Genomic DNA, 21,377 nt, shown 5'->3' with positions numbered 1-21,377 from the left:
TTAGGGCTGCTACGAGAATTGAGTCAAATCATGTAATCACTGTCTCAAAAGACCACTCCATGGATGACATTAAATACAAAGAAGGGGGGAAAAAAGACCTTTATAGGGAGAAGCCTAGTAGACATGGCTGGGCAAGTGATCAAAGTGGCCTCACAGTCAAGGAACAAACTGACATCATTGCTGCTTCTTAAAGGAGCCAAGCACCCTCCCGCCTCAGGGCCTTTGCACTTGCTGCTCTCACTGTGTGGAATGCTCTTTCCCCCTTTATCCACAGGGCTTACTTGTTGAATTCCTGCAGGTCTCTGCTTTAATAGCATCACCTCTGGAAGGCCTCCCTGGCTCCTAAATAAAACAGCAACTCTCCTGCTACTACCTGTGACTCTGGTCTGCTGTTCCTTTTCCCAGTGAAGTCACATGTCTATTTTTAAAACTTATTTTTTATTTACTCTCCACCTACCACCAATGTCAGCTCTTCCAAGGCACTTTTGTCTGTCTTGTTCACTGCTCCAGCACCTAGAATAGTGCCTGAAACAGAGAAGGGACACAGTAAAGATACGGGGAAGGAGGGAACTCCCTGATAGTCCAGTGGCCCAAAAGCTCCACGCTTTTGCTGCCGAAGGCACGGGTTCAATCTCTGATTGGGAACTAAGATCCTGTAAGCCACACAGTATAGCTCCCCGCACTCAAAAAAAGATATGAGAAATGAATGAATGAATCTGGTGGCAGCAGCTCAATGTCACCTCCTTGATGAGGTCTCCCTTGATTTCACTCATAAGTGAAAGACCCAGACCCAGGGTTCCTCCCCACTGTTCTCAGCTCGGTCCTTCTGTGTCTCTCAGGGGATGAAGCCTCATTCAGTTGGGATTCTTCAGCCTAGTGTTCAGCATAACATAAACACTCAGGTAATGATGCTTCTAGTTTCCACCTGTCGATAGAACTTGTTTTGTAAAGCGGGTTGACCTCAGTTCACCCTTCCCATAGACTTCTGAGATGGGTGTGTCACCCCTGTTTACAGTTACGGCCTGGAGAGGGCTGCTGACTGGCTCAAGATCAGACAGCTGATTAGGAGCTGAGCCGTGCCTAGAACCCATCTCCCCCGGTTCCCCGGAAGCAAAGAGTATGGAAATTACACTGTGGGAGCACTTCGGGAGGATCTTAGAATCAGCTGCACCAGAGGTTGCGACCCCAGCACTTGCAAGGCCTGCAGCTGGGAGCTGGTGTGGCAGGAGCCTCAGATTTGTCACAAGAAGCCAGAAATCCTAACTTGGCAATTGACTCAAATGAAGCTCAAACCCAGAGCAGACTCTTATGTGGGCAGGATGCCGACCTTCAGCCAACAATTTGCAACCTTTGCTCTATCGGATTCTACTAGATTTTAGATAATCCCTCACTTTACAGCCGATAAAACTGTAAGGCCCAGAAGGGAGAGGAATTTGCCCAAGGTCACACAGCAAGAGTCAAGATTTGAAAATCTCTGATACGGAGAAGGCAAGCTTTGGAGGAAGTAACACAGACCCCGCAACCCCTAGTCAGCCTCTGCCCTTCTCTGGAAGATGGCTCAAGCCAGCAGGGAATAGGAATACAGATGCCTGATTCCAGGGGCGGGAGGCTGTGGGGAGAACTGAGCTTCAGAAGCCAATAGACTTGGGTTCAAACTCCATTCCCAACCCTCGCCAGGTTTGTGACATCGGGCCAGGCTCTTCCCTCTCTGAGCCACGGCCTCTTCTCTGTAAGATGGAGAAGGGATGCCCTGATGACTCACTCTCAGCCTCGCTGGTCCAGGGGTGCTGACCAGATGCCACTGGCTCTGTGGGGTTTGGGACCCTGCCGGCGGGGCCTGTGCTGTGAATACCTCTGGAGAACTTGGCGCGGTTGCCACAGCACACGCAGGGCACCAGTTCCTGTTGCATCAACATTCCAGCTCCGCTGGCACAGGGACTGCACCAGAGCAGACTGTGCGGCTTCCAGAAAGGCCTCCGCAGGACAGACTTGGTGACACCAGAGCCGCCTTCCGGTCCCAGCGCCCCCTCCCTGCTGAAGCCTGTTCGCAGCCTGAACAGGTGATTAATTCTACCAGTAAAGCCTGGGTCACTGGCTAAAAAGCGATTCCAGTCCCTGCTGCTCCTTCCATCTTTAAAAAAAAAAAAAAACCTCTCTCCATGGACAGAGGAGCCTGCGGGGCTACAGTCCCTGGGGTGGCAAAGAGTTGGACACGACTGAGCGACTGAGCCCCCACGTTCTCTTCGGATTGCGAAATGCGCAAGGGGATTAATAACATCAGCTCCCAACATATCATCTCACTGGTCTCTCCAGGCACTCAGCTCTGAGTGCAGATAGGCGGGTTGTGAGGCTGGTTCTGGCTGCACCCGCTCCCGCCTCCAGGAGCCAGGAGACACAGCCCTCCTCTCCCAGGGCCCTTAGGTCCAGCCAGCTCCTCCCATTGCAGAAACGTGGCAGGGGAACACTTTGGGCAGAAATGCTTCCTGGGCAGTCACTCCACCGTCCACCACCTGCGCTAGCTCCGTGTCCCTCCTTCCCTGCCGCAGGGCCACTCTCTCCTCCTTCTGAACTTCAGATTCTGGTCTCTACTGCCTCTCAGACTTTCCCCGCCCCTCCCAAAGTCCCCCCAAAACTTGTCCCCTTAGCATGCCAGGCCAGATGCCTCCTGCCTACTCGCCCCAGCTGGGGGACCCCAGGCCCCATCAGTCCTGCCTCCTGAGTGTTCTCTGCATCCACTGGCCACTGGCCTGGGCCTCACAGCATGTCGCCAGCCACTGCAGTCTCCCCTGACTGGTCCCTGGACTTTAGTTTTGCTCCCCTCTGCCCATGCTCCATAGTCAGAGAACTTTCTAGAACTGTTTGGCAATGGACCTCCAAGGTTTCATCCTTTCTTTCCAAGCTGTCAGCTACTATCAGAAGCGCAGCTCAGCCCAGCATTCAAGGCCCCCACTGACTTTACCTGCCTCATTTCCTACAAGTGGTAACAAATGCTATACATTTTTTAAATTTACTTATTTATTTTACCAAAATTTATGAGATCACCTTCTGCCCCTTTTGAAAGTGCTGCCTTTTTTTTTTTTTAAAGGAAAATAAATTTATTTGGCTTTCTTGGGTCTTAGTTACAGCAGGTGGGATCTTTCATTGCAGCATGTGGACTGAGCAGTTGTGGCAAGCAGGCTTGCTCCTTCACAAAATGTGGAATCTTGGTTCCCCGACCAGGGATTGAACATGCGTCTCCTGCATTTCAAGGCAGATTCCTAATCACTGGGCCGCTGGGGAGGTTCCTTGAAAGTGCTTTTGACTCTGATTTCTTCCTGATGATTTTCTTTCTTTCTTTCTTTTTAAATTGAGGTATTGTTGCTTTACAATGTTGTGTTAGTTTCTGCTGTGTAACTAAGTGAATCAGCTCTAAGTGCCATACAGTATTTATTTATTTATTTATGTGGCCATTTCACCCAGCATGTGGAACCTTACTTCCCCATCCAGGGGTCAACCCATGCCCCCTGCAGCGGAAGCCTGGAGTTTTAACCACTGGACCACATGGGAAGTCCCATATGGGCCATAAGTAAGTGAGTAAAGTCACTCAGTCGTGTCCGACTCTTTGTGACCCAGTGGACTGCAGCCCACCAGGCTTCTCCGTCCATGGGATTCTCCAGGCAAGAATACTGGAGTGGGTTGCCATTTCCTTCTCCAGGGGATCTTCCCGACCCAGGGATCGAACCCTGGTCTCCGGCATTGGAGGCAGACGCTTTAACCTCTGAGCCACCAGGAAAGCCCTCATATGGGCCATATGTTTTTTAAATTCCCCATACCCGGGTGAAAAAATTATTCACTGTTTCTTTGAAATTAAATTTGAACTGTGTCCCATATTTTACCTGGCAACCCTAATGTTAGTCCACACACCCTGGACATCTTGAGGTTTTAGTTTAATTTTTTTTAATATAGGTATGTTTAAGTGCATAGGTATGTATAGGTATGTTTAAGAATTCCCAGGTGGTGCTAGCGGTAAAGAACCCGCCTGCCAATGCAGGAGACATAAGAGACTCAGGTTTGATCCCTGGGTCAGGAAGATCCCCTGGAGGAGGAAATGGCAACCCACTCCAGTATTCTTTCCTGGAGAATCCCATGGACAGAGGAGCCTGGTGGGCTGCGGTCCACGGGGGTCTCAAACGAGTCAGACATGACAGCGACTTTCACTTCACGTATAAGTGCAATATCTTGGAATACTTGAACCAAAAAATGACTCATCTTGTCACTGAAATTCAAATCTAACTGGGCATCCTGAAATTTTATTTGCCAAATCTGACAACCTAGGTCCTACATAGGTAACAGAGACCAAGGGGGCTGGCAGGGGTTGGATAGTTCCAACCTGGACCCTGATGCTCTGCCCGCAGTTGGCCTGAAAGCCTCCTTTCCAGACTCTTGCCCTGGTCCATGGAATGGACGGGAACCCAGAGACTCTTGGGAGGAATTATTCCACAGCTTCCCACTTCTCTCCTCTCTCTGGACCTAGTTTCCTCCTATATAAAAGGTTCCTTCTATACAAAAAGAAACTCATGGTTTCTCTGCCCTATTCCCCCGCTTCTCCCAGGGATCTGAGACTTGAGTAGGCAGGGGATTCTCAGCCTACCCTAAAGGCAAACAGGCTTGTGGGAGTTTCTATTCTTTGAATCACTGAAGGGCCTTGAGGAATAACTAAGACAAAGGTCTTCCCCCCGACCCCGCGCAAAGTACCTTGTAGACCTGGCTTCCTAGGTGGCTTAGTGGTCAAGAATCCATCTGCCAAGCAGGAGTCGTGGGTTCGATCCGTGGGTAGGGAAGATCCCCTAGAGGAGGAAATGGCAACCCACTCCAGTATTCTTGCCTGAGAATCCCATGGACAGAGAAGCCTGGTGGGCTACAGTCCATGGGGTCAAAAAGAGTCGGACATGATTTGGCGACTAAACGACAACCTTGTAAACCAATTAAACCACCTTGATGAGAATTGTTTCAGACAAAGACCATCAACGGATGCTAAAACCATTGGATGGAAGTTTGTTGGGAATTAGGACATTCATACAGCATCAAAGGGAAAGTTACTTTTACAATAGGGAGACCAGGCAGGCGCCAACAGAGCCATCGCCTGCCCTGTGATCCAATCTGTCTGCTGGTTAAAGGAGGCTAAAGACACCTGCCAAGTAAACTTGCCAAGCCTGACCTGCAGTTAGAGCCTGGGCCAGAAAAAACAATGGCCTGAAAGGACAATACGGAGCAACTGGGACGAGTGGAATGCAGACTGGAGATAAGATATCTGCGCTGTTTCAGTGTTACATTCCCTGAATTTGATGCTTGCATAGTGGTATGTAGGAGAATGGCCTCGTTCTTGGGAGAAGCATGGTGAACGGTTCAGAGGTGAAGGGCCATTTGTCTGCAGCTAACTCTCCATGGTTCAGCCAAAACAAACAGATAGACAGGGAAGAAAGAAGGAAGACGTCAGATGATGTTGTTGTTGTCATTCAGTTGCTAAGCTGTGCCCAACTCTTTTTGACCCTGTAAGCTGTAGCACACCAGGCTCCTCTGTCTGCCACTATCTCCCAGGGTTCACTCAAATTCATATCCATTGAGTCAGTGATGGCATCCAACCATCTTATCTGTCACCCCTTTCTTTTCCTGCCCTCAATCTTTCTCAGCATCAGGATCTTTTCCACTGAGTCAGATCTTCGAACCAAATGGCCAAAGTATTGGAATTTCAGCTTCAGCATCAGTCCTTCCAATGAACATTCAGGGTTGATTTCCTTTAGAGTGGACTGGTTTGATCTCCTTGCAGTCCAAGGGACTCTAAAGAGTCTTCTCCAGCACCACAGTTTGAAAGCATTGATTCTCTGGCGATCAGTCTTCTTTTGGACCAACTCTCACATCCATACACGACTACTGGAAAAACCATGTAATAACAGTTGGTGAATCTGACAGTTCATCATACTGTTCTTGCAACTTCTCTGTACAGTTGACATTTTTCCAAGTACAAAGCCTGAAGGAGGACTTCCCTGGTGGTCCAATGGTTAAGGATCTTCCTGCCAACACGGGGGACACGGGTTTGATCCCTGCTCCAGGAAGATTCCAATTGTCCCGGGGCAACTAAGCCAGCGTGCCACAACTACTGAAGCCAGCTTTCCCTTCATGCTCTGCAGCAAAAGAAGCTGCTGCAAGGAAAAGCCTGAGCACCACACCGAAGAGTAGCTCCCATTCACCTCAACTAGGCAAAGTCCATGTGCAAAGTAAAGACCCAGTGCAGCCAAAATCAATAAATAAAAGAAAAAAATTAAAAGCCTGAAGGAATGCCGACCCAGAATAAAATATCAGAAGTCGCCCTTTCCCAGAAAGAGAAAGGTCTTGGCCTGTGGTCATATAGTGAATTGGCTGCTGAACCCGCCCCACTGGGTCTGAGTCCCCAGAGTAGGGATGGGCCACCTAATCAATGCCACCCCTCGTTCTTCACATTGCTCCTTCTCACTTGCCAACATTCTGTCACTGAGGCCACCCTACAGTCAAGCAAGAGGTGAACAGCCCCTTTGGAGTCTGGGGAGAAGTTTACCCTGTAATCCTACAAAGAAACTGGGCCACAACTCCCGCCTGCAAGGCCAGGCCTGGCATGCAGGTTACTTTCTAGAGAAGCCTTCAGATGTAAACAGAAGTGATATCCCCTTTTGCACTGTACAAATAGAAGTGAGTCAGCGGGGTGAGGTGTAAACACAACAGGTTTTACTGTGGTGAGAGTAAAATGCTTCAGTAATTTATATTGATTGTTATCTGGTTGAATGACATCACCGACTCAATGGACATGGGTTTGAGTGAACTCCTGGAGTTGGTGATGGACAGGGAGGCCTGGTGTGCTGCGGTTCATGGGGTCGCAAAGAGTCGGACACAACTGAGCAACTGAACTGAACTGATCGTGTAAATTTTATATGTCAAAACAATTATGAAAAGGCTCAAAAAGATAAACAGGAAAAGAAATGGGCAGTTAATATGAACTTAAGAGAGGCAACAACAGCAGTGATAACTTTAAGAGGAAAGCTATTTCCTTTTTGAGCCTTCAAGTGCATATAGTAATTGAAGTGAAAACATAAGACAGAAAAAGAGATTCAATCTTAATTGTAATTCTGTAGGATTTTTTTGGTTGGACTTATGTCTATAGCTTTGATCTAAACAGGATTTAAGTTTTGTTGATTTAATGCCATTTAGGTGATGAGTCTTTAGAAGAAAAGCCCTCTAGGAATTCTTCACGGTTTGTGAGAGGATGATTAAAAGGAGAAAGCCAACTTAGTCACCTCCGAATTTCACAAGGAGAAGAAAACCCAGCATCACACATCCACATTCGCCAGAGGCATCATCGGTCCAGGAGTGACAAAAAACGGAGAAAATTCGAAGTGACTGGGGGAGACGCAGAGGTTGGGGGAGACCTGCTGCTCTCCCGGCCTCCTAGAAGGTGGCTCTGGAGAGGGTAGCCCAGGAAGCACCTAGCACTGGGAACTCACCGGCTGCACACGCTGACATCAAGCTTTCCTATTGGTAATATGAAAATCGTGATCGTTAAAACTGAAAGAACACCTCACCGACCTGCGGTGACATTCACCCTCATGTTCTATGGTAAGAGGTCTCTCTCCCTGTCCTCTCCATGCTGCTCCCTTCTTAAAAATGACTTGCTCATTCATTCATTTATTTTTGACTGTGCTGGGTCTTTGCTGCTGAATGCTGGCTTTCTCTCTTTGCGGCTGGTGTGGGTATCTAACCGCAGTGGCTTCCCTCGTGGAGCGCGGACTCTAGGCGTGTGGGCTTCAGCCGTTGCAACACGCCGCCTCGGTGGTTGCAGCTCATGGGCTTAGTTGCTCCATCGCATTATGGTATCTTCCCATATCAGGGATGGAACTCGTGTACCCTGCATTGGCAGGCGAACTCCTAACCACTGGACCACCAGGGAAGTCCCAGTTTTCCCTTTCAAAACCAGCTGGTCACTCCCCCATCTGCCTAAATCCTCCAGTTAGTGAGTTAGTTCATGTTAGTTGCCCAGTCATGTCCGACTCTTTGCCATCCCATGGACTGTAACCTGCCAGGCTCCTCTGTTCATGGGATTTCCCAGGCAGGAATACTGGAGTGGGTTGCCATTTCCTCCTCCAAAATCCTCCAGGGCTCCCCACAACCCCCTACATCCCAGTTCCCTCCACCTGGGTCCCCACACTGCCTCACCCTGACGTCACATCACACCAGCACCTCCAGGTCCCACTGTATCAGCCCCTCTGGTCTTGCTGACCCTGCGTCTGTCCACTTCTTCCCCAGGCTCTGCCCAGCTCCTTCTGCCAGGAAGGCCCAGCTGTCCTGTGCCTGGCCAGCTCCACACTGCAGGAACACACTGCCTGCCGCAGGCTGCTGATTACAGTACCAGGAGCTCACGTTCCAGTCCAAGACCATTCCAGAAGAGCAAGGCTAGAGAGTCCCCGGGGGCCAGCATGGGTTTATCCAGAACAGGTGCCCACTGCCTGTTTTTAAGTCACTCATTCAACAAGTATTTATTGAGCACCAACTGTATGCAGCTGGGCTTCCTAGGTGGCTCAGACGGTAAAGAATCTGCCTGCGATGTGGGAGACGTGGGTTCAATCCCTGGGTTGGGAAGATCCCCTGGAAAAGGGAATGGCTACCTAGTCCAGCGTTCTTGCCTGGAGAATCCCTATGGACAGAGGAGCCTGGTGTCCATGCGGGGGTCACAAAGAGTTCCACAGGACTGAGGGACTAACACAACCCTTTCACGTTTTTTCTGCCCGCAGCCACCCCACCCCACCTCCCCGCTTTGCTACCATATGCTCTGTGCTAGGCTCTAGGCATGCAGGCAGCCCAGAGTTCACTGTGATGGGGTAGGACAAGCGGCAGGCCGCCCTTAAGCAAACACATGGGATGACTTCAGCTCAATGCTAAGCGCTGGGAAGACCACGAGGGGCGGCCTGCAGGGGGCGGGCAGGTTAGGGCACGTCTTACTGAGGAGGGAACATCTGACCTGATGCCCAAGCAATAAGGCGGGACTGATCCTGAGGCAAGTGGGGATGGTCTTCCAGGGAGAGGGCAAGGCCTGGAGGTGGGAGCCAGCCAGTTTGAGGAACGAGAAGGCCCCGGGGAGGCTCAGGGGCGCGATCAGAAGTCAGACCAAGCAGGAGCTTCCTCCTGCCAGCCTGGGAAGCCACAAAGAGTTTTCCGGATTTTATTTTAGAGCCCAACAATGGGGGGGTCGGGGGGCGCCATCTTCTCCCCTTTGACGGCCAACGAGGCCCAGAGACCGCCAGCGTCCTACTGGAGGCCACACAGCGGGTCGGTGGGTGGGCTTTGGGGCGGGGGGCGGTAGCCAACAGCGCCGGCCGCCCACGCGTTCCGCCGGCCCCTCGCGGGGGCACCTTCTGGCCGCGGACGGAAGCGGGCGGGGCGGGGCCTGGAGGCCGGCCTCCCGCCCCCCGCGCGCCGCCACTGGGCCGGGCTCGGCGCGCCCCTCCTCCCGGGTGACGCAGCCGCGGGCGGGCCCGGGGCGCAGCGGTGTCGGCGGCGGAGCGAGCGCAGCGCGGCGGCAACATGGGGGCCCAGCTGAGCACGGTAGGCGGGGAGCCTGGCGCCGGCCGCCGCGGGCCGGGGGGCGTCGCTGCGGACCGGAGCCGCGGGCGCCGGGCCTCCATCTCGGGCAGCGCCGACTGCGGCCGGCCTCGGGGTCGGGGCGGGGGGGCCCGGCTCGGACGTGGGACGCAGGACCCCACCCGGCCCCGCCCTGCCCGCCGCGCCCCGGCCGTCCCCTGACAGCCGTGACTCAGGCCCCGGGCTCCTGCCCTCCGGCCCGGCCCTCCCGGCCGAGGGGCGTCGCCCGGAGCCGGGGTTGGGGTGGCGGGGGTGGCCGAGCTCCGGGGGAGCCCCGCCCCTCTGCCCGGCCCAGGAGTGCGGGTGTGCGCGCCAGGGATGGGCGAGTGCGGGGTGGGGGCGGTGAAAGAGACTGGTGACCCCGCGTGAGTTCATGAGCGTGAACACGTGTGAAGTGTGAACGTCGCCTCTGTGCGAGTGTGAGATGTGTGTGTGACCGGGGTGTGGGTGTGACGTGTGTGCATGTGCAACTGTGTGTTTAGGGGTGTCTTTAGGTTTTAGGGACGGTGAGTGAGTGTGCAGCTGTGCGGGAGTGTGAACAGGTGCGTACCTGCGAGTGTGTGCGTGTGGAGTGGGTGTGTGTGCACACGTGAGATGTTGCTGGATCACGGAGTGGTTTTTTTTTTAACCACCTACCACCCCTGAGCCCTGTACTGGGCTGCATGCTGGGCTCTGGTTTCTTTTAACCCAAGAAACTGGCGAGGCCCCATTTTACAGATATGCCGCTGGGGACCTTGGCCACCCGCCCGGCGGGCCGAGTCTGAACTCTTGGGGCCTCAAAGTCCACTGTCCCGCTGTCACGTTGGCCGGGCCCAGGGCCGCCTCCTTTGGGATTCTTCAGAAGCCGCAGTGGGGTGGGTGGCCTGTGTTCCCCCTCCAGGCTGTGGCCAGGTCTGCCCCCCACACTCTGGTCCCTTGGGCTGGCTGGGGTTCTCTGGGAGCAGGAGGCCCAGAGCCTCTTGCCTGGCCTCCTCCCCCACCTCTGCCCTCTTTGCAGCTCTTTGCAGCTCCCCCTTGGGGATGAGGCAGAAAGCCTCCTGGCCTGGCCAGTTTGCTCTGGGTGAGTGGCCCAGCCTGGGACTCGGGGCCATTCAGACCGAGGGGCAGCTTTACTCAGGGCAAACCTGGGGGCATCACCCCAGCTCAGTGGAACATCCTGACCGTGTTCCCAGAAATTACCTTCCTTCCTTACCGCTCAGCCTTCTACCCCCCAGCCCAGACACCCCCCACCCCTTGCTGTTTTCCCACAGGGCTTCTTACCTTCTAGCCATACACATTGCCTGGATTTGTCTCTGCGTCCCTTCGATGAGCTTCCCTCGTGGCTCAGACAGTAAAGAATCCACCTGCAATGCAGGAGACATGGGTTCCATCCCTGGGTCCGGAAGATCCTCTGGAGGAGGGAATGGCAACCTACTCCAGTATTCTGGCCTGGAGAATCCCATGGACAAAGGAGCCTGGTGGGCTGTAGTCCACGGGGTCGCACAGAGTCAGACATGACTGAGTGACTGAGCACGCACCCTGGGATGTGGCTGCTCAGTATTTTTGCTGAGTAGCCAAGGACCCCTTGTAGCCCCTCTGTGAGGGACAGAACCCCATCTGAGCGTCAGGAGACCTGTCCTGACTCCTGAGCCTCCTCTCTCCAAGGGGTGGTGGGATGGTCCCTTCTTCGGCCCCTGCTGGGGTCCCGGCTTGACCCAGAATACCCGGAGCAGACCCCAGCCCTGCCTACGGGCACAGAGGCTCCACACAGTCTGCCGGAGGCCCGCTCGGGCTTGGGGCACCAAACTTTTTATCTGGGACATGCAGGCCCTGCAAGAGGCCTCCTCCCACTCACAGAAGAGGGGTTAGCTCTGGAGTCTGCCAGCCACCTGAGGGTACATGCTGGGGGTTTAGCTGGCCGGCCCCAACCCTGACTCCCCTGCCGCCAGCACAGACGTGAGCGCTTAGTGGACCTGGACAGGCCGCCACCACAGGTAGAGGCCAAGGCTTGCTCCTGCCGCCGGCAGCCCTGTGCCTAGTCCGTGGTCCCAATCCCCCTGCCCCTGGGCAGCAGGGCTGGGCCTCCCTTGCGGAGGGCGAATTGGGCGGATAGGCTCTGCACCCGCTCCTCCTCCTGGGTTCCCTTAACCCCGAGCCCCGAGCCAGGAGCCCGGCTCCAGGAGCCCTTCGCTGCAGGACTTCCTCTGTTCCCTCCCACTTCCTGAAAAGGGGGCTTTGAGGGAGGTGGACGCTCAGATCCCAGCCAGACAGCTGACGGGTGGGCAGCAGGCAGGTAGGCCTCAGCACAGGGGGCTGGCACCTGGGGAGGAACACCCCTGCCAGGTGGAGGTCCTGGCAGGTCCTTTTGCCCGCTGAGATCTGACCTGGGTAGAGAGGATGGCAGGGTCCCGGGGTCGAGGGGAGCGGAATTCCAGGGGGTGAGCAGCTGGCAGGGTGCCGCATAGGGGTGGTAGGGCTACCCCGCCTCTCTGCTCTGTTGGGCAGGCTGGGGGCTCCCTGGAGACACCCTGGTGCCCCGTTTTCCTCTCCCCGTCCTATGTTATCAGAGGTGGGGAAAGGGAGGTGGGTTCCATGGTGGGCAGAGTGTAACCTTTGGGGCACCAGGTCAAGGCCTGGGAGGCAGCTGTCCCCTAGCCCCCTGGGTGGCCGGGGGGAGGTGGTTGTGTGTGTGTGTGTGTGTGTGCGCGCGCACACACGCGCGCACATGTATGTGCAGTGCACTGAGGAACTGAGGTGGGGCCTTAGCCTCGTCCATCCTGTTTACTCTGCCCACTGTTTGCAGGGGTGGCAGGGCGTCCCAACCCCTTGTGAGTCTGGTAAAGCCTCCCAATTTCCCAGAGACAAAGCTTTGACCTTTCCACGGCACCCTTTTCTCTGCCAGCTGTGCCCACTGAGGTTTGTGTCCTGAAGGACCGACTGACAACGAGCGTCTGCCCATAGCTGCCTCTTGGAAAGGAATTTGTGCAGAGTCCACCCCTGCTCTCTTCAGTGGCCACACTGTCCGCGGGGGCAGAGTTGTGGTGGCGGGGCTCAGTGCACAGACCGAACTGGCCGCCAGTTCTCACCCTGCCTCAGTGTCCTCACTGAAGTAGGGTGGCCGTAGTGCCCGCGTGCTGGGCTTGAGGACCTGTGCTCATGTGGAGCAGCTGGGCGTGGGGACTGGAGGAAAGACCGCTAATGTTTACCCATCAGTCCCAGGTCAGCTCCTTCCAGCAGCGGCTCCAGCCCCACCTCTGGGAGGCAGGTGTGTCCGCCAGGAATTCAGGATCCACCCATCTGGCCAGTGCCTGGTGGAGGGTCGATTCTTGCCCTCCCGCTGTGGGCATCTGGTCTCTTGTCCTGGTTACTGAAACATTCAGATAAAGTAAGAGAAGTCAGACAGACTGCGGGGTAGGTGCTGGTGCTTGTCCCCATGTGAATTTATCCACAGATATTTACCAAGTCTCTGCTCTGACTGCTGGAGATGAGACACCAGGGCCCCCACCTCCCTGTGTCTGCCATTCTGCATTGTGATCGCGCGTGGGGAGTTGGCCTGGGCGTGTGAGCCCCAGGCTGGCATCCAGGGCACATGGAGCTGGTGCCTGGAATGTGCAAGTTCTGTGCGAGGGCCAGGGTCAGTGTTGAGGGCTCGCCTTCAGAGCTGTTGACGAATGAGCCTTTTTTCATGGCTCAGCACCTGCCCTGGCTTGGCATTTGGGGCGGGTGAGAGATTGGAGGGGAGAGACAGGGGATCCGGAGTGCAGACTCTACCCGGGGCCTTGCCAAGCCAAGGAGGAAGGCAGCTGGCCCGTCTCCCACGGTGGAGGGTCAGTGAAGAAACGCAGAGGAAGGTGCTTTGCAGACTGCGCAGCGAACTGCAGGCCAGGGGTGTGTGTGAGTTGCTCAGTTGTGTCTGACTCTTTGTGACCCCATGGACTGTAGCCTGCCAGGCTCCTCTGGTCCATGGAATTCTATAGGCAAAAATTCTGCAATGGGTTGCCATTTCCTTCTCCAGGGATCTTCCCAAACCAGGGATCGAACCCGGGTCCCCTGCATCTCGGGCAGGTTTTTTACCTGCCAGCCAGGGGTCTTAGTTATCAAACCTGGCTGTGCATGCGCTGAAAACAGCTGTGCTGGGAGGAAGGAAAACTCCAGGGAGCACAGCTCCACTTGGCTCTTAATGTCATTTAAGTTTATTTCCAGGGCTGCCGACAATAGTGATTTCCTACAAATGTAACTTGGCTCAGTTTTTTTCCTAAACAATGTTCCCGGTGAATATGCCTTCCCTGATAGACGTGGAAGGGGCCTGGAACAGAGGAATCATCAGAGTGCCCCACCCTCATCCCCGGGGAGTTGGCAAAGGGCAGTGGGGGCTCCGGAAGTCTGCTAAGGGCTTGATTAGCCAGGGAGGGGCCTGGCAGGTGAGATCTGAGGTTTGAGCTGGACTCTTGGAAGCTAAATAGGAAAGGAATGTGCTGGTTGAATGAGGGAAGAGTGTGCAGAGGCCTGAAGCAAAAAAGGCTGGTGACAGGATGGTAGGGACCTTGAGTGTAGGCAGTGGGGAGCCACGGTGATGGGTGTCGAGGGGAGCAGCCCGTTGCTTTGGGCTGCTGGGGCCTGGCTGAAGGAGGTGGGAGATGGGATTTCGGTAGAGCCGGGGATTTGGGCTGTGGGCTCCAGGGCATCTGTCTTGGGAGGCGCCTCCAGAAGAACCAGACTACACACGGCTGGGTTTCATGGCCTTGGGCAAATCTCTTAACCTGTCTGAAAAACGGGGACAGCAGTCTCACTCGTTTTGAGCCTGGCCCCTTGAGGACAGAGTTGGCTTATCCTTAACTGTGTGATAGTCACGGTGCTGCAGCCTGGGGTTGAAGTGAGGATTAGCTCAGAGGATTCGCAGCCCACTCGTGGAGCAGTGCCAGCTCGGGGCCATGTGTGCTTTTGGGCCATGTGTGCGCAAGGCCTTTTCCAGCCTCGATTCCCACCCCCACCCCCCAGCCCCCACCCCCGCCCGCCCACCGCTGCCAGCATTAGGTGAGACCTTCCTGAGGAAGGTGGAGCCTGGAGAGGTGAAGATTTCTCTCCTGAAGTCCTGAGCTGGGTCTCAACCTCGCGTCCCCTGGAGTCCTGGGCTGCCAACAGAACTTTTTTCAACATTTATTTTATTCATTTATTTGTTTGGCTGTGTCCAGTCTTAGTCGTAGCACGTGGGATCTAGTTCCCCGACCAGGGATTGAACCTGGACCCCCAGCATTGGGAGCGAGGAGTCTTAGCCACTGGACCACTAGAGAAGTCCCCATAATGGGCCCCAAATGAAGTTCAGGGTGGGAGAAATAGCACGTGGTGGTCGGGACATTGTAGGTGGTAGGTAAATGAGCAGGAGACCAGAGACCCTTTGTGTGGCCCTGTGCAGGCCAGGGGTTGGGGGGTGTGTGTGCCAGGGTGTGTGCTGAGGCCAGCTCCCTCGGGCCTTCCCTTTACACCCACTGGTACAGACCAGGGGCCCCGTGGGATGAGGCCTTGGTTGCATGAGGCCCGGAGGCCCTGTCTGCCAGAGAGGCACTAGGCACCGTCGATGGTATTCTGAGCCCAACAAAAGGCCTGTAACCAAAGCTGCGGCGGGGCAACTTGAAGCTGCTGGGCTGGTTTGGGGGGCAGGGCCAGGCCTGGTGTGGAATCCTGGTGTCTGTGTTCTTCCTTCACTTGTGGTCGGGGCCCCATGAGGGTGGTAGAGAAAGCTCCTGTGTGTGTGTGTGTGTGTGTGTGTGTGACCTCAGCCCCCTACCTCATCTCATGTCCCAGATCCCCTGGGTGGTAGGCCAGTCAGTGGCCCTGACCTTCTTCCCATAGATAAGAACACCAAGGCTCAGAGGCCCCAGGTACTGGCAGGGCTTCCAGGAAGGGAGGGAGCATTGAGGCTGGGCCTAGAGAGGGGAGGATCTTCTCAAGAGGTCTGCAGAGGAAGCAGAGAGGCCTCCCCGCAGGCAAGGAACTTGGCTCTGAGCTTCCTGGCGGCCAAGGAAAAGGGGGAACTTGCGCGGAAGAACGTGCACGGTTGTCTACCGTGAGAACCAAGCTCAGGGAGGCACCCTAGGGAGGACGAGTGAACAAGCTGTGAGACCGTTTCCTTGAGAACCAGTGTTTGGGGAGAACTTTTGGTTCTTGACCTTGCTGTTTGAACTGCTAGTGTGGACTGCCTTCTTCACGTTTAATTTTGAAATAATTTCAAACTTACAGTAAGTTTGGAAGAGTGCGTAAAAGAGCCCTTATATACTCTTCACCAAAATACACCAGGTGTTCACATTTGCTGTGTTTACCTTATTACCGTGTGTGTGTATTTTAAACCGTTTGAGAGTAAATGACATTATGTTAATTCTTTGCCTCTAAATACTTGTGTCTGTCTCCTAAGAACAAGGACTTTCTTCTGCATAACTGCAGGATGGTGATCAAATCAGAAACATACAGTGCTATTGTCTAATCCGTGGGCCTTAATGCAGATTCCGCCGGTTGTCCCAGGATTGTCCCTTACAGCTGTGTTTTCTTCCCCCCGGCCCAGAATCTAATTCAGAACTGCCCATTGCATTTTTTCTGCAGTTTTTCTGTCCCTTTGGCCTCTGTACAGTGAGTCTCCTCCATACGAACCTTGTCCCTATTCCTCAGGGGAAGTGGAGGTTTTCCCAGTGACTCAGAACGCAGAAACACGGGTGTAGAGTACGTGCCTTACACGTGACCCTGCACGATGCAGACTCTCAGAGATGCGAACACGTGTCCATCGGCGTGAGGCGCGGATGGAATCACACTGTCTTGCTCGGCCTCCGTCTGCTCTTGCTGACAGTCCTTCAGTTCCACCGTTTCCCACCTCTTCTCCCGCCTCCAGCCCGTAACTCTTCTCATCTGTTTACTCAATGCCAGACCCTGTGTGCCAGCTGTTGTACTGGACTACTGTATTTATCAAGGTACTCTCCTGCAAGATTTTAAATGTTGCCTTTATTTTTTTTATTTGTGTATCATTTGTGTGAGAAGTATTATAAGCCCATTACAGTACAGTACAACATAGCCGATTGTGTGAGTTGGGTGCCTGTGTCAGACTTACGAGCAAATTGGACTTCACAAAAGTGCTGTCCGGACAGAACTTGTTTGTAGGTAGGGGGCTTCCCTGTCTTCATTTTCTCTGACTGCATATAAATTGTCACAAACTAGATAGCACAAAGCAATTGAAATTCCTTCTCTCACACTCTGGAGACCCGAAGTCTAGAATCAGGGTACTGGCAGGGAGCGCTCTGGAGGCCAAGGGGAGGGTCCTTTCCTCCTTCATGCAGCCCTCTCCCCTGACTCTTCTCTCTCTGAGAAGGACACTTGTCATGGGATTTGGGGCCTGCTGGCCAGAATCCAAGAGGATCTCACGTCCAGATCCTTAGTTTGCTTTTTTTTCCTCCCAGTTAGTTTATTCCGGCGGCACTGGGTCTTTGTGGCTGTGAGAGCTTTCTCTTGTCGTGGTGAGCGGGGGCTACTCTTCGCTGGGGTGCCCAGGCTTCTCATTGCGGCGACTTCTCTCGTTGTGGAGACGGGCTCTAGGTGTGTGTGTTTCAATAGTTGCGGTGCGGGGACTCCAGGAGGTGCAGCTTGTGGGCTCTAGGGCACAGGCTCAGTATTTGTGGCGTTTGGGCTTTCCTTACCCTGCGACATGTGGGATCTTAGTTCCCCGACCAGGGATTGAACCCCTGTCCCCTGCAGTGGCAGGCAGATTCTTATCCACTGTACCACCAGGGAAGTCCTCCTTGGTTTAATTACAGCTGCAAAACCCCTTTTTCCATCCCGACGATCTGGGTGAACAGGTCTTTTGGGGGCCACCCTGCAACCCACCAGAGCCTCCTTTAATCTGGAACCCGTTCCTCAGCCTTCGTTTCTCATGGCCTTGATATTTTTGAAGAGTGCCAGTGGTCCCAGAGGACGGCCCCTCGGTGTTTCCTTGTGTTGGAGGTGGGTCCTGAAGAAGGCATGGGCCGTGCTGGCCCCTCTCGCTCCATGTCAGGAGTCGCCTGGCGAGCCTGGCCCCTTTCCTATGCTGCTCGCTGCTCAGGGTGGGGTCTGCCAGGTTCTCTGCTGCAGGATTGGTCTGAGCGGTCTTGAGGCCGTTCTTGTCTTCTCCTTGGGTCTTGCTTGTGGTCCTGTTAGTGAAAGCTACCAAGGACACGACTTCCGGATGGCCCAGGGTAGCCGCTGCACCCACATACATGCCCAGTGAGGTCACAGGCCTGCTGGGGGACAGCCTGGGTTAGCCGCTTTCCATGGCTGAGTTCCGTCTCGACAACCAGGAAGTGTGTTTTCTGATCCCCATTTCACAGATGGAGAAGCAGGGCAGAGAGGCTCATTGGTTTTGCTTCCCAGGGACAAACACAGCTAGAAAGAGGAGCAGGCTAGTTGCCTTTCTTTGCAAGGATGTCCTCTCCAGGTAAAACCTGAGCAGTTTTATCTGGCCATGTGATTTGAGTTTTCTCTGTCTTCAAAGTATCCAGACCACCTCTGAGGGTCTTTGTGAGGCTGAGAGCATGGGGCAGGGGGTGCAGGGGGCTGACGAAGAAGAGCCCCTTAGAGCCACAAAGCAGGGTGAGCGTGATGTTGAGGGCGAGGACTGATGTCATAAGAGAATGGCTGGGGAGGGAGGTGGACTCGGGCTGGAATCCCAGCTCCCCACCTGCCAGCTGTGTGCCTTTGGGTGAGTTGCTTCACCTCCCTGAGCCGTTCCCTTGTCTGTAAAGCAGCAGTGACGTCAGCACCTGCTTCAGGGTCGTCGTGAAGTTAACCCCCGTGTGGGGCTCAGCACGATGCGGAGAGCTTCAGGGGGCCTTGCAGATCACCTTTGTCCAGTTCAGTTCAGAGGAGGGGAGAGGACTCGACCAGGGTCACCCAGCCAGCAAGGAGCAGAGCTTCCCAGCATCCGGCTCAGTGCCCCAGCTGCCCCTCACATCTGAAAGCAGAACCCCAGGGCTCAGGGGTTTGTCTGTAGAGAGCTAGCACTTGACACCACTTAATGCAGTCAGGGAGATTGACTCGAGGAGGGAGGAAGGGAGCACAGATATGCAGTACTCAAGGTTAAGCACAGGTACTTGGGAACTTTGTGCTGAGCTTCCTGGCAGCCATAGTGAAAAGGGGCTACATGCTCAGTTATGTAGCTTTCTTTGTCCCTGTTCCTCAGGTGAAATGGAGCTTTTCCAGTGATGTAGTAATACACTGATGAGTTTCATGAGTCTGAGTTTTGTATTAATAGCGTCTCCCAGCTGGCACCAAGATGGAGTCGGGGTGCCTGGATGAAGTGGAGAGAGGGTGTTCGTGGCAGAGGAGCGGTCCAGAGGTGTGGACCAACTGGTGTGTTTGGGGGAAGTGCAGGGGGTAGACCCTCCCTGGGGCCGAGCTGACCTCTCGTGTCTGCCCTGTCGTTTCAGTTGGGCCACGTGGTCCTCTCCCCAGTCTGGTTCCTGTACAGCCTGATCATGAAGCTGTTCCAGCGCTCCACCCCGGCCATCACACTCGAGAATCCAGACATCAAGTACCCGCTGCGGCTGATTGACAAGGAGGTCAGTGCGGGGCCTGAGGGGTCATGGGGCACAGGCACCTCTCTCTCTTTCTCAGCATCAGAGCATTTCGTGGGCATCTACTGTGTGCTTAGGGTACGGACCCTCTTGAAGTAGATCCCATTATTTGCCCATTTTACAGATGGGGAAAGTGAGGTGATGTCCATTTCTAAGGTCTTCCCAGGTGGCACTAGTGGTAAAGAACATGCCTGCCAATGCAGGAGACATAAGAGATGCGGGTTCAATCCCCTGGAGGAGGGCCTGGCATCCCACTCCAGTATTCTTTTTTTTTTTTTCACTGTTTTTCAAAAAATGTATTTTCGGTGGTTTTACATCAAATTTATTGTAAGAACAGTTGGAATAATTAAAATACAAGCTTCACTTTTATTTTTTGCAATTGACTGTCTTTATATTTTGGACTTCTTTATACCATGACTATTTCATTTTTTGAGTTAATCATTGAATGTATTTTCAGCATAATTTATTGCTTCTTAAGAGTATCTTGGCTCTTCAGCATAATTGGTTTCCTCTCTGGAACTGGCTGTGAAGGCTTTTATAAATGTTGACACTAACTTCAAGTATATGGCTGGTCATTCGTGTACACTCCAGTATTCTTGCCTGGAGAATCCCATGGACAGGGGATCCTGGCGGGCTACAGTCCATGGAGTCACAAAGAGTCGGACATGACTGAAGCGACTTGGCATGCATGCACGCATATCCATTTCTAAGGCTACCAGTAAATTACTGAGGGATTTGAACCCGGGTCTTTGACCACAGAGCAGGTTCTCTGAGCCACACTTACTATCCCACAGAAAATCAGAGTGGGAGCGATGCTGTACTTGGACTTTTGGGTCCAAGTACCCATTTAACAGATGTGAAAACAGAGGGCAAGAGAGGATTAACTCAGGTCACATTGTGATCTAGGGGTTGGGTTAGGACTCAGGCATAGGCCTCGTGGTCATCCAGGGTGCCGCATCCCAGGGCCCCTTCCTTAAAGATAAGGTCTCCTCCCCTCTCCTTCCCTCTCTCCCAGGCCCACCCACCCAGGGCCCCTAGAGTCCTGATTCCCTGCGTGTCCCCATGATCTTAACTGTGGCTGTGTCTGCACAATGCTTTTCCTTTTTCAAACCTCTGATCGTGGCTTTGATTTAAAACCATCCTCTCCCCATCTTTGCCCAGCCGCCCACCCTATAGGGCCGCTTCCCTCCTCACTCTCCCCCATCAAAGCCTCCCCCGTGCTATTTCTGGCCACAGGCAGCTGCCTCAGAAGGGGTGTGGCAGGGAGGAACTGAGTCATGGGGCAGAGAAAGCCAGTCACCTGCTGCAAGCCTGAATCCTGGGCTCTGGTCTGTGCCCTGGGCTCCACGTTAGAGCTGCAGCGCCTGTGACTGTAATTGTACCAGGAGTTCTTCTTAGAAGTCGAAAACCAGAAAGAGGCCAAAAAAAAAAAAAAATGACCACTTCCCAGATGAGACCAGACTTAGTCCTTTCAGTATGTCCTGTACACAGTTTTTTCCTACTAAAATGAAATCACAATGGTTTGAATGCTTTTCTTTTCAGAAAGTTCTTTTTCCTTGTTTTTCTCACCACGTGGCTTGTGGGATCTTAGTTCCCGGACCAGGGATTGAACCCCAGCCACGGCAGTGAAAGCCCAGAATTCTAACCCCTAGGCCACCAGGGAACACCCTTGTTACTGTTTTTTAATTCCAGAAGTAATGTATGATTTACATGTGCTCGCTGTAAAAATTGTACTTTTATAAAAAAAAGGCACATATTTATACGTGCTCTGTTCTCAAGGTGCGAATGTTCCCCTCCCCCGCACCATGACCCCTGTGCAAGAGGGTCCCGGTCACGGGTCATCGTGAGCCTTCCCTGGCGTCACTTTGGTTATGTACATGACGTGTGGACGTTCAGGTGTGTGTATACTTAGTTTCTCTTTTTAAATAACCTAACATTTTTACCTGGCTGTACGACATGGACTTCCCTGGTGGCTCAGACAGTAAAGAATCTGCCTGCAGTGCAGGAGATGCTAGTTCAATCCCTGGGTCGGGAAGGAAATAGCAATCCACTCCAGTATTCTCGCCTGGAGAATCCCCGTGGACAGAGGACCCTGGCGGGCTGCAGTCCAGAGTCAGACGCGACTGAGCGACTTAACCACTTTCACCTTCACACACCGCACAGACC

General features: G+C 53.8%; 1 protein-coding gene and 1 long non-coding RNA gene across 3 annotated transcripts in view; one reads left to right on the top strand and one right to left on the bottom strand.

The window, feature by feature from the left end:
* Nucleotides 1-4,261: 4,261 nt before the first annotated feature.
* On the bottom strand, nucleotides 4,262-11,147 carry LOC138437929 (uncharacterized). Its single transcript, XR_011256208.1, has 2 exons — nucleotides 10,903-11,147; nucleotides 4,262-5,910 (listed from the first exon to the last, which is right to left on the bottom strand). It is a non-coding gene; the product is annotated as an uncharacterized lncRNA (long non-coding RNA).
* Nucleotides 9,353-21,377, top strand: part of CYB5R3 (cytochrome b5 reductase 3) — a 25,388-nt gene continuing 13,363 nt past the window's right edge. Inside the window, exons 1-2 of one of the 2 annotated variants that reach the window (XM_069586056.1) lie at nucleotides 9,353-9,606; nucleotides 19,065-19,196. In XM_069586056.1, the coding sequence (XP_069442157.1) occupies nucleotides 9,586-9,606; nucleotides 19,065-19,196 (153 nt within the window). In that variant the 5' untranslated portion in view covers nucleotides 9,353-9,585. Of the gene's footprint in view, nucleotides 9,607-14,935; nucleotides 16,578-19,064; nucleotides 19,197-21,377 lie in introns of those variants that run through there. The other variant, XM_069586055.1, reaches the window with a different exon arrangement.

Source organism: Ovis canadensis, chromosome 3 (genome assembly GCF_042477335.2).
Source record: "Ovis canadensis isolate MfBH-ARS-UI-01 breed Bighorn chromosome 3, ARS-UI_OviCan_v2, whole genome shotgun sequence".
In the NCBI taxonomy this organism is placed as follows: domain Eukaryota; kingdom Metazoa; phylum Chordata; class Mammalia; order Artiodactyla; family Bovidae; genus Ovis; species Ovis canadensis.
This window is presented reverse-complemented; position numbering and strand designations above follow the sequence as displayed.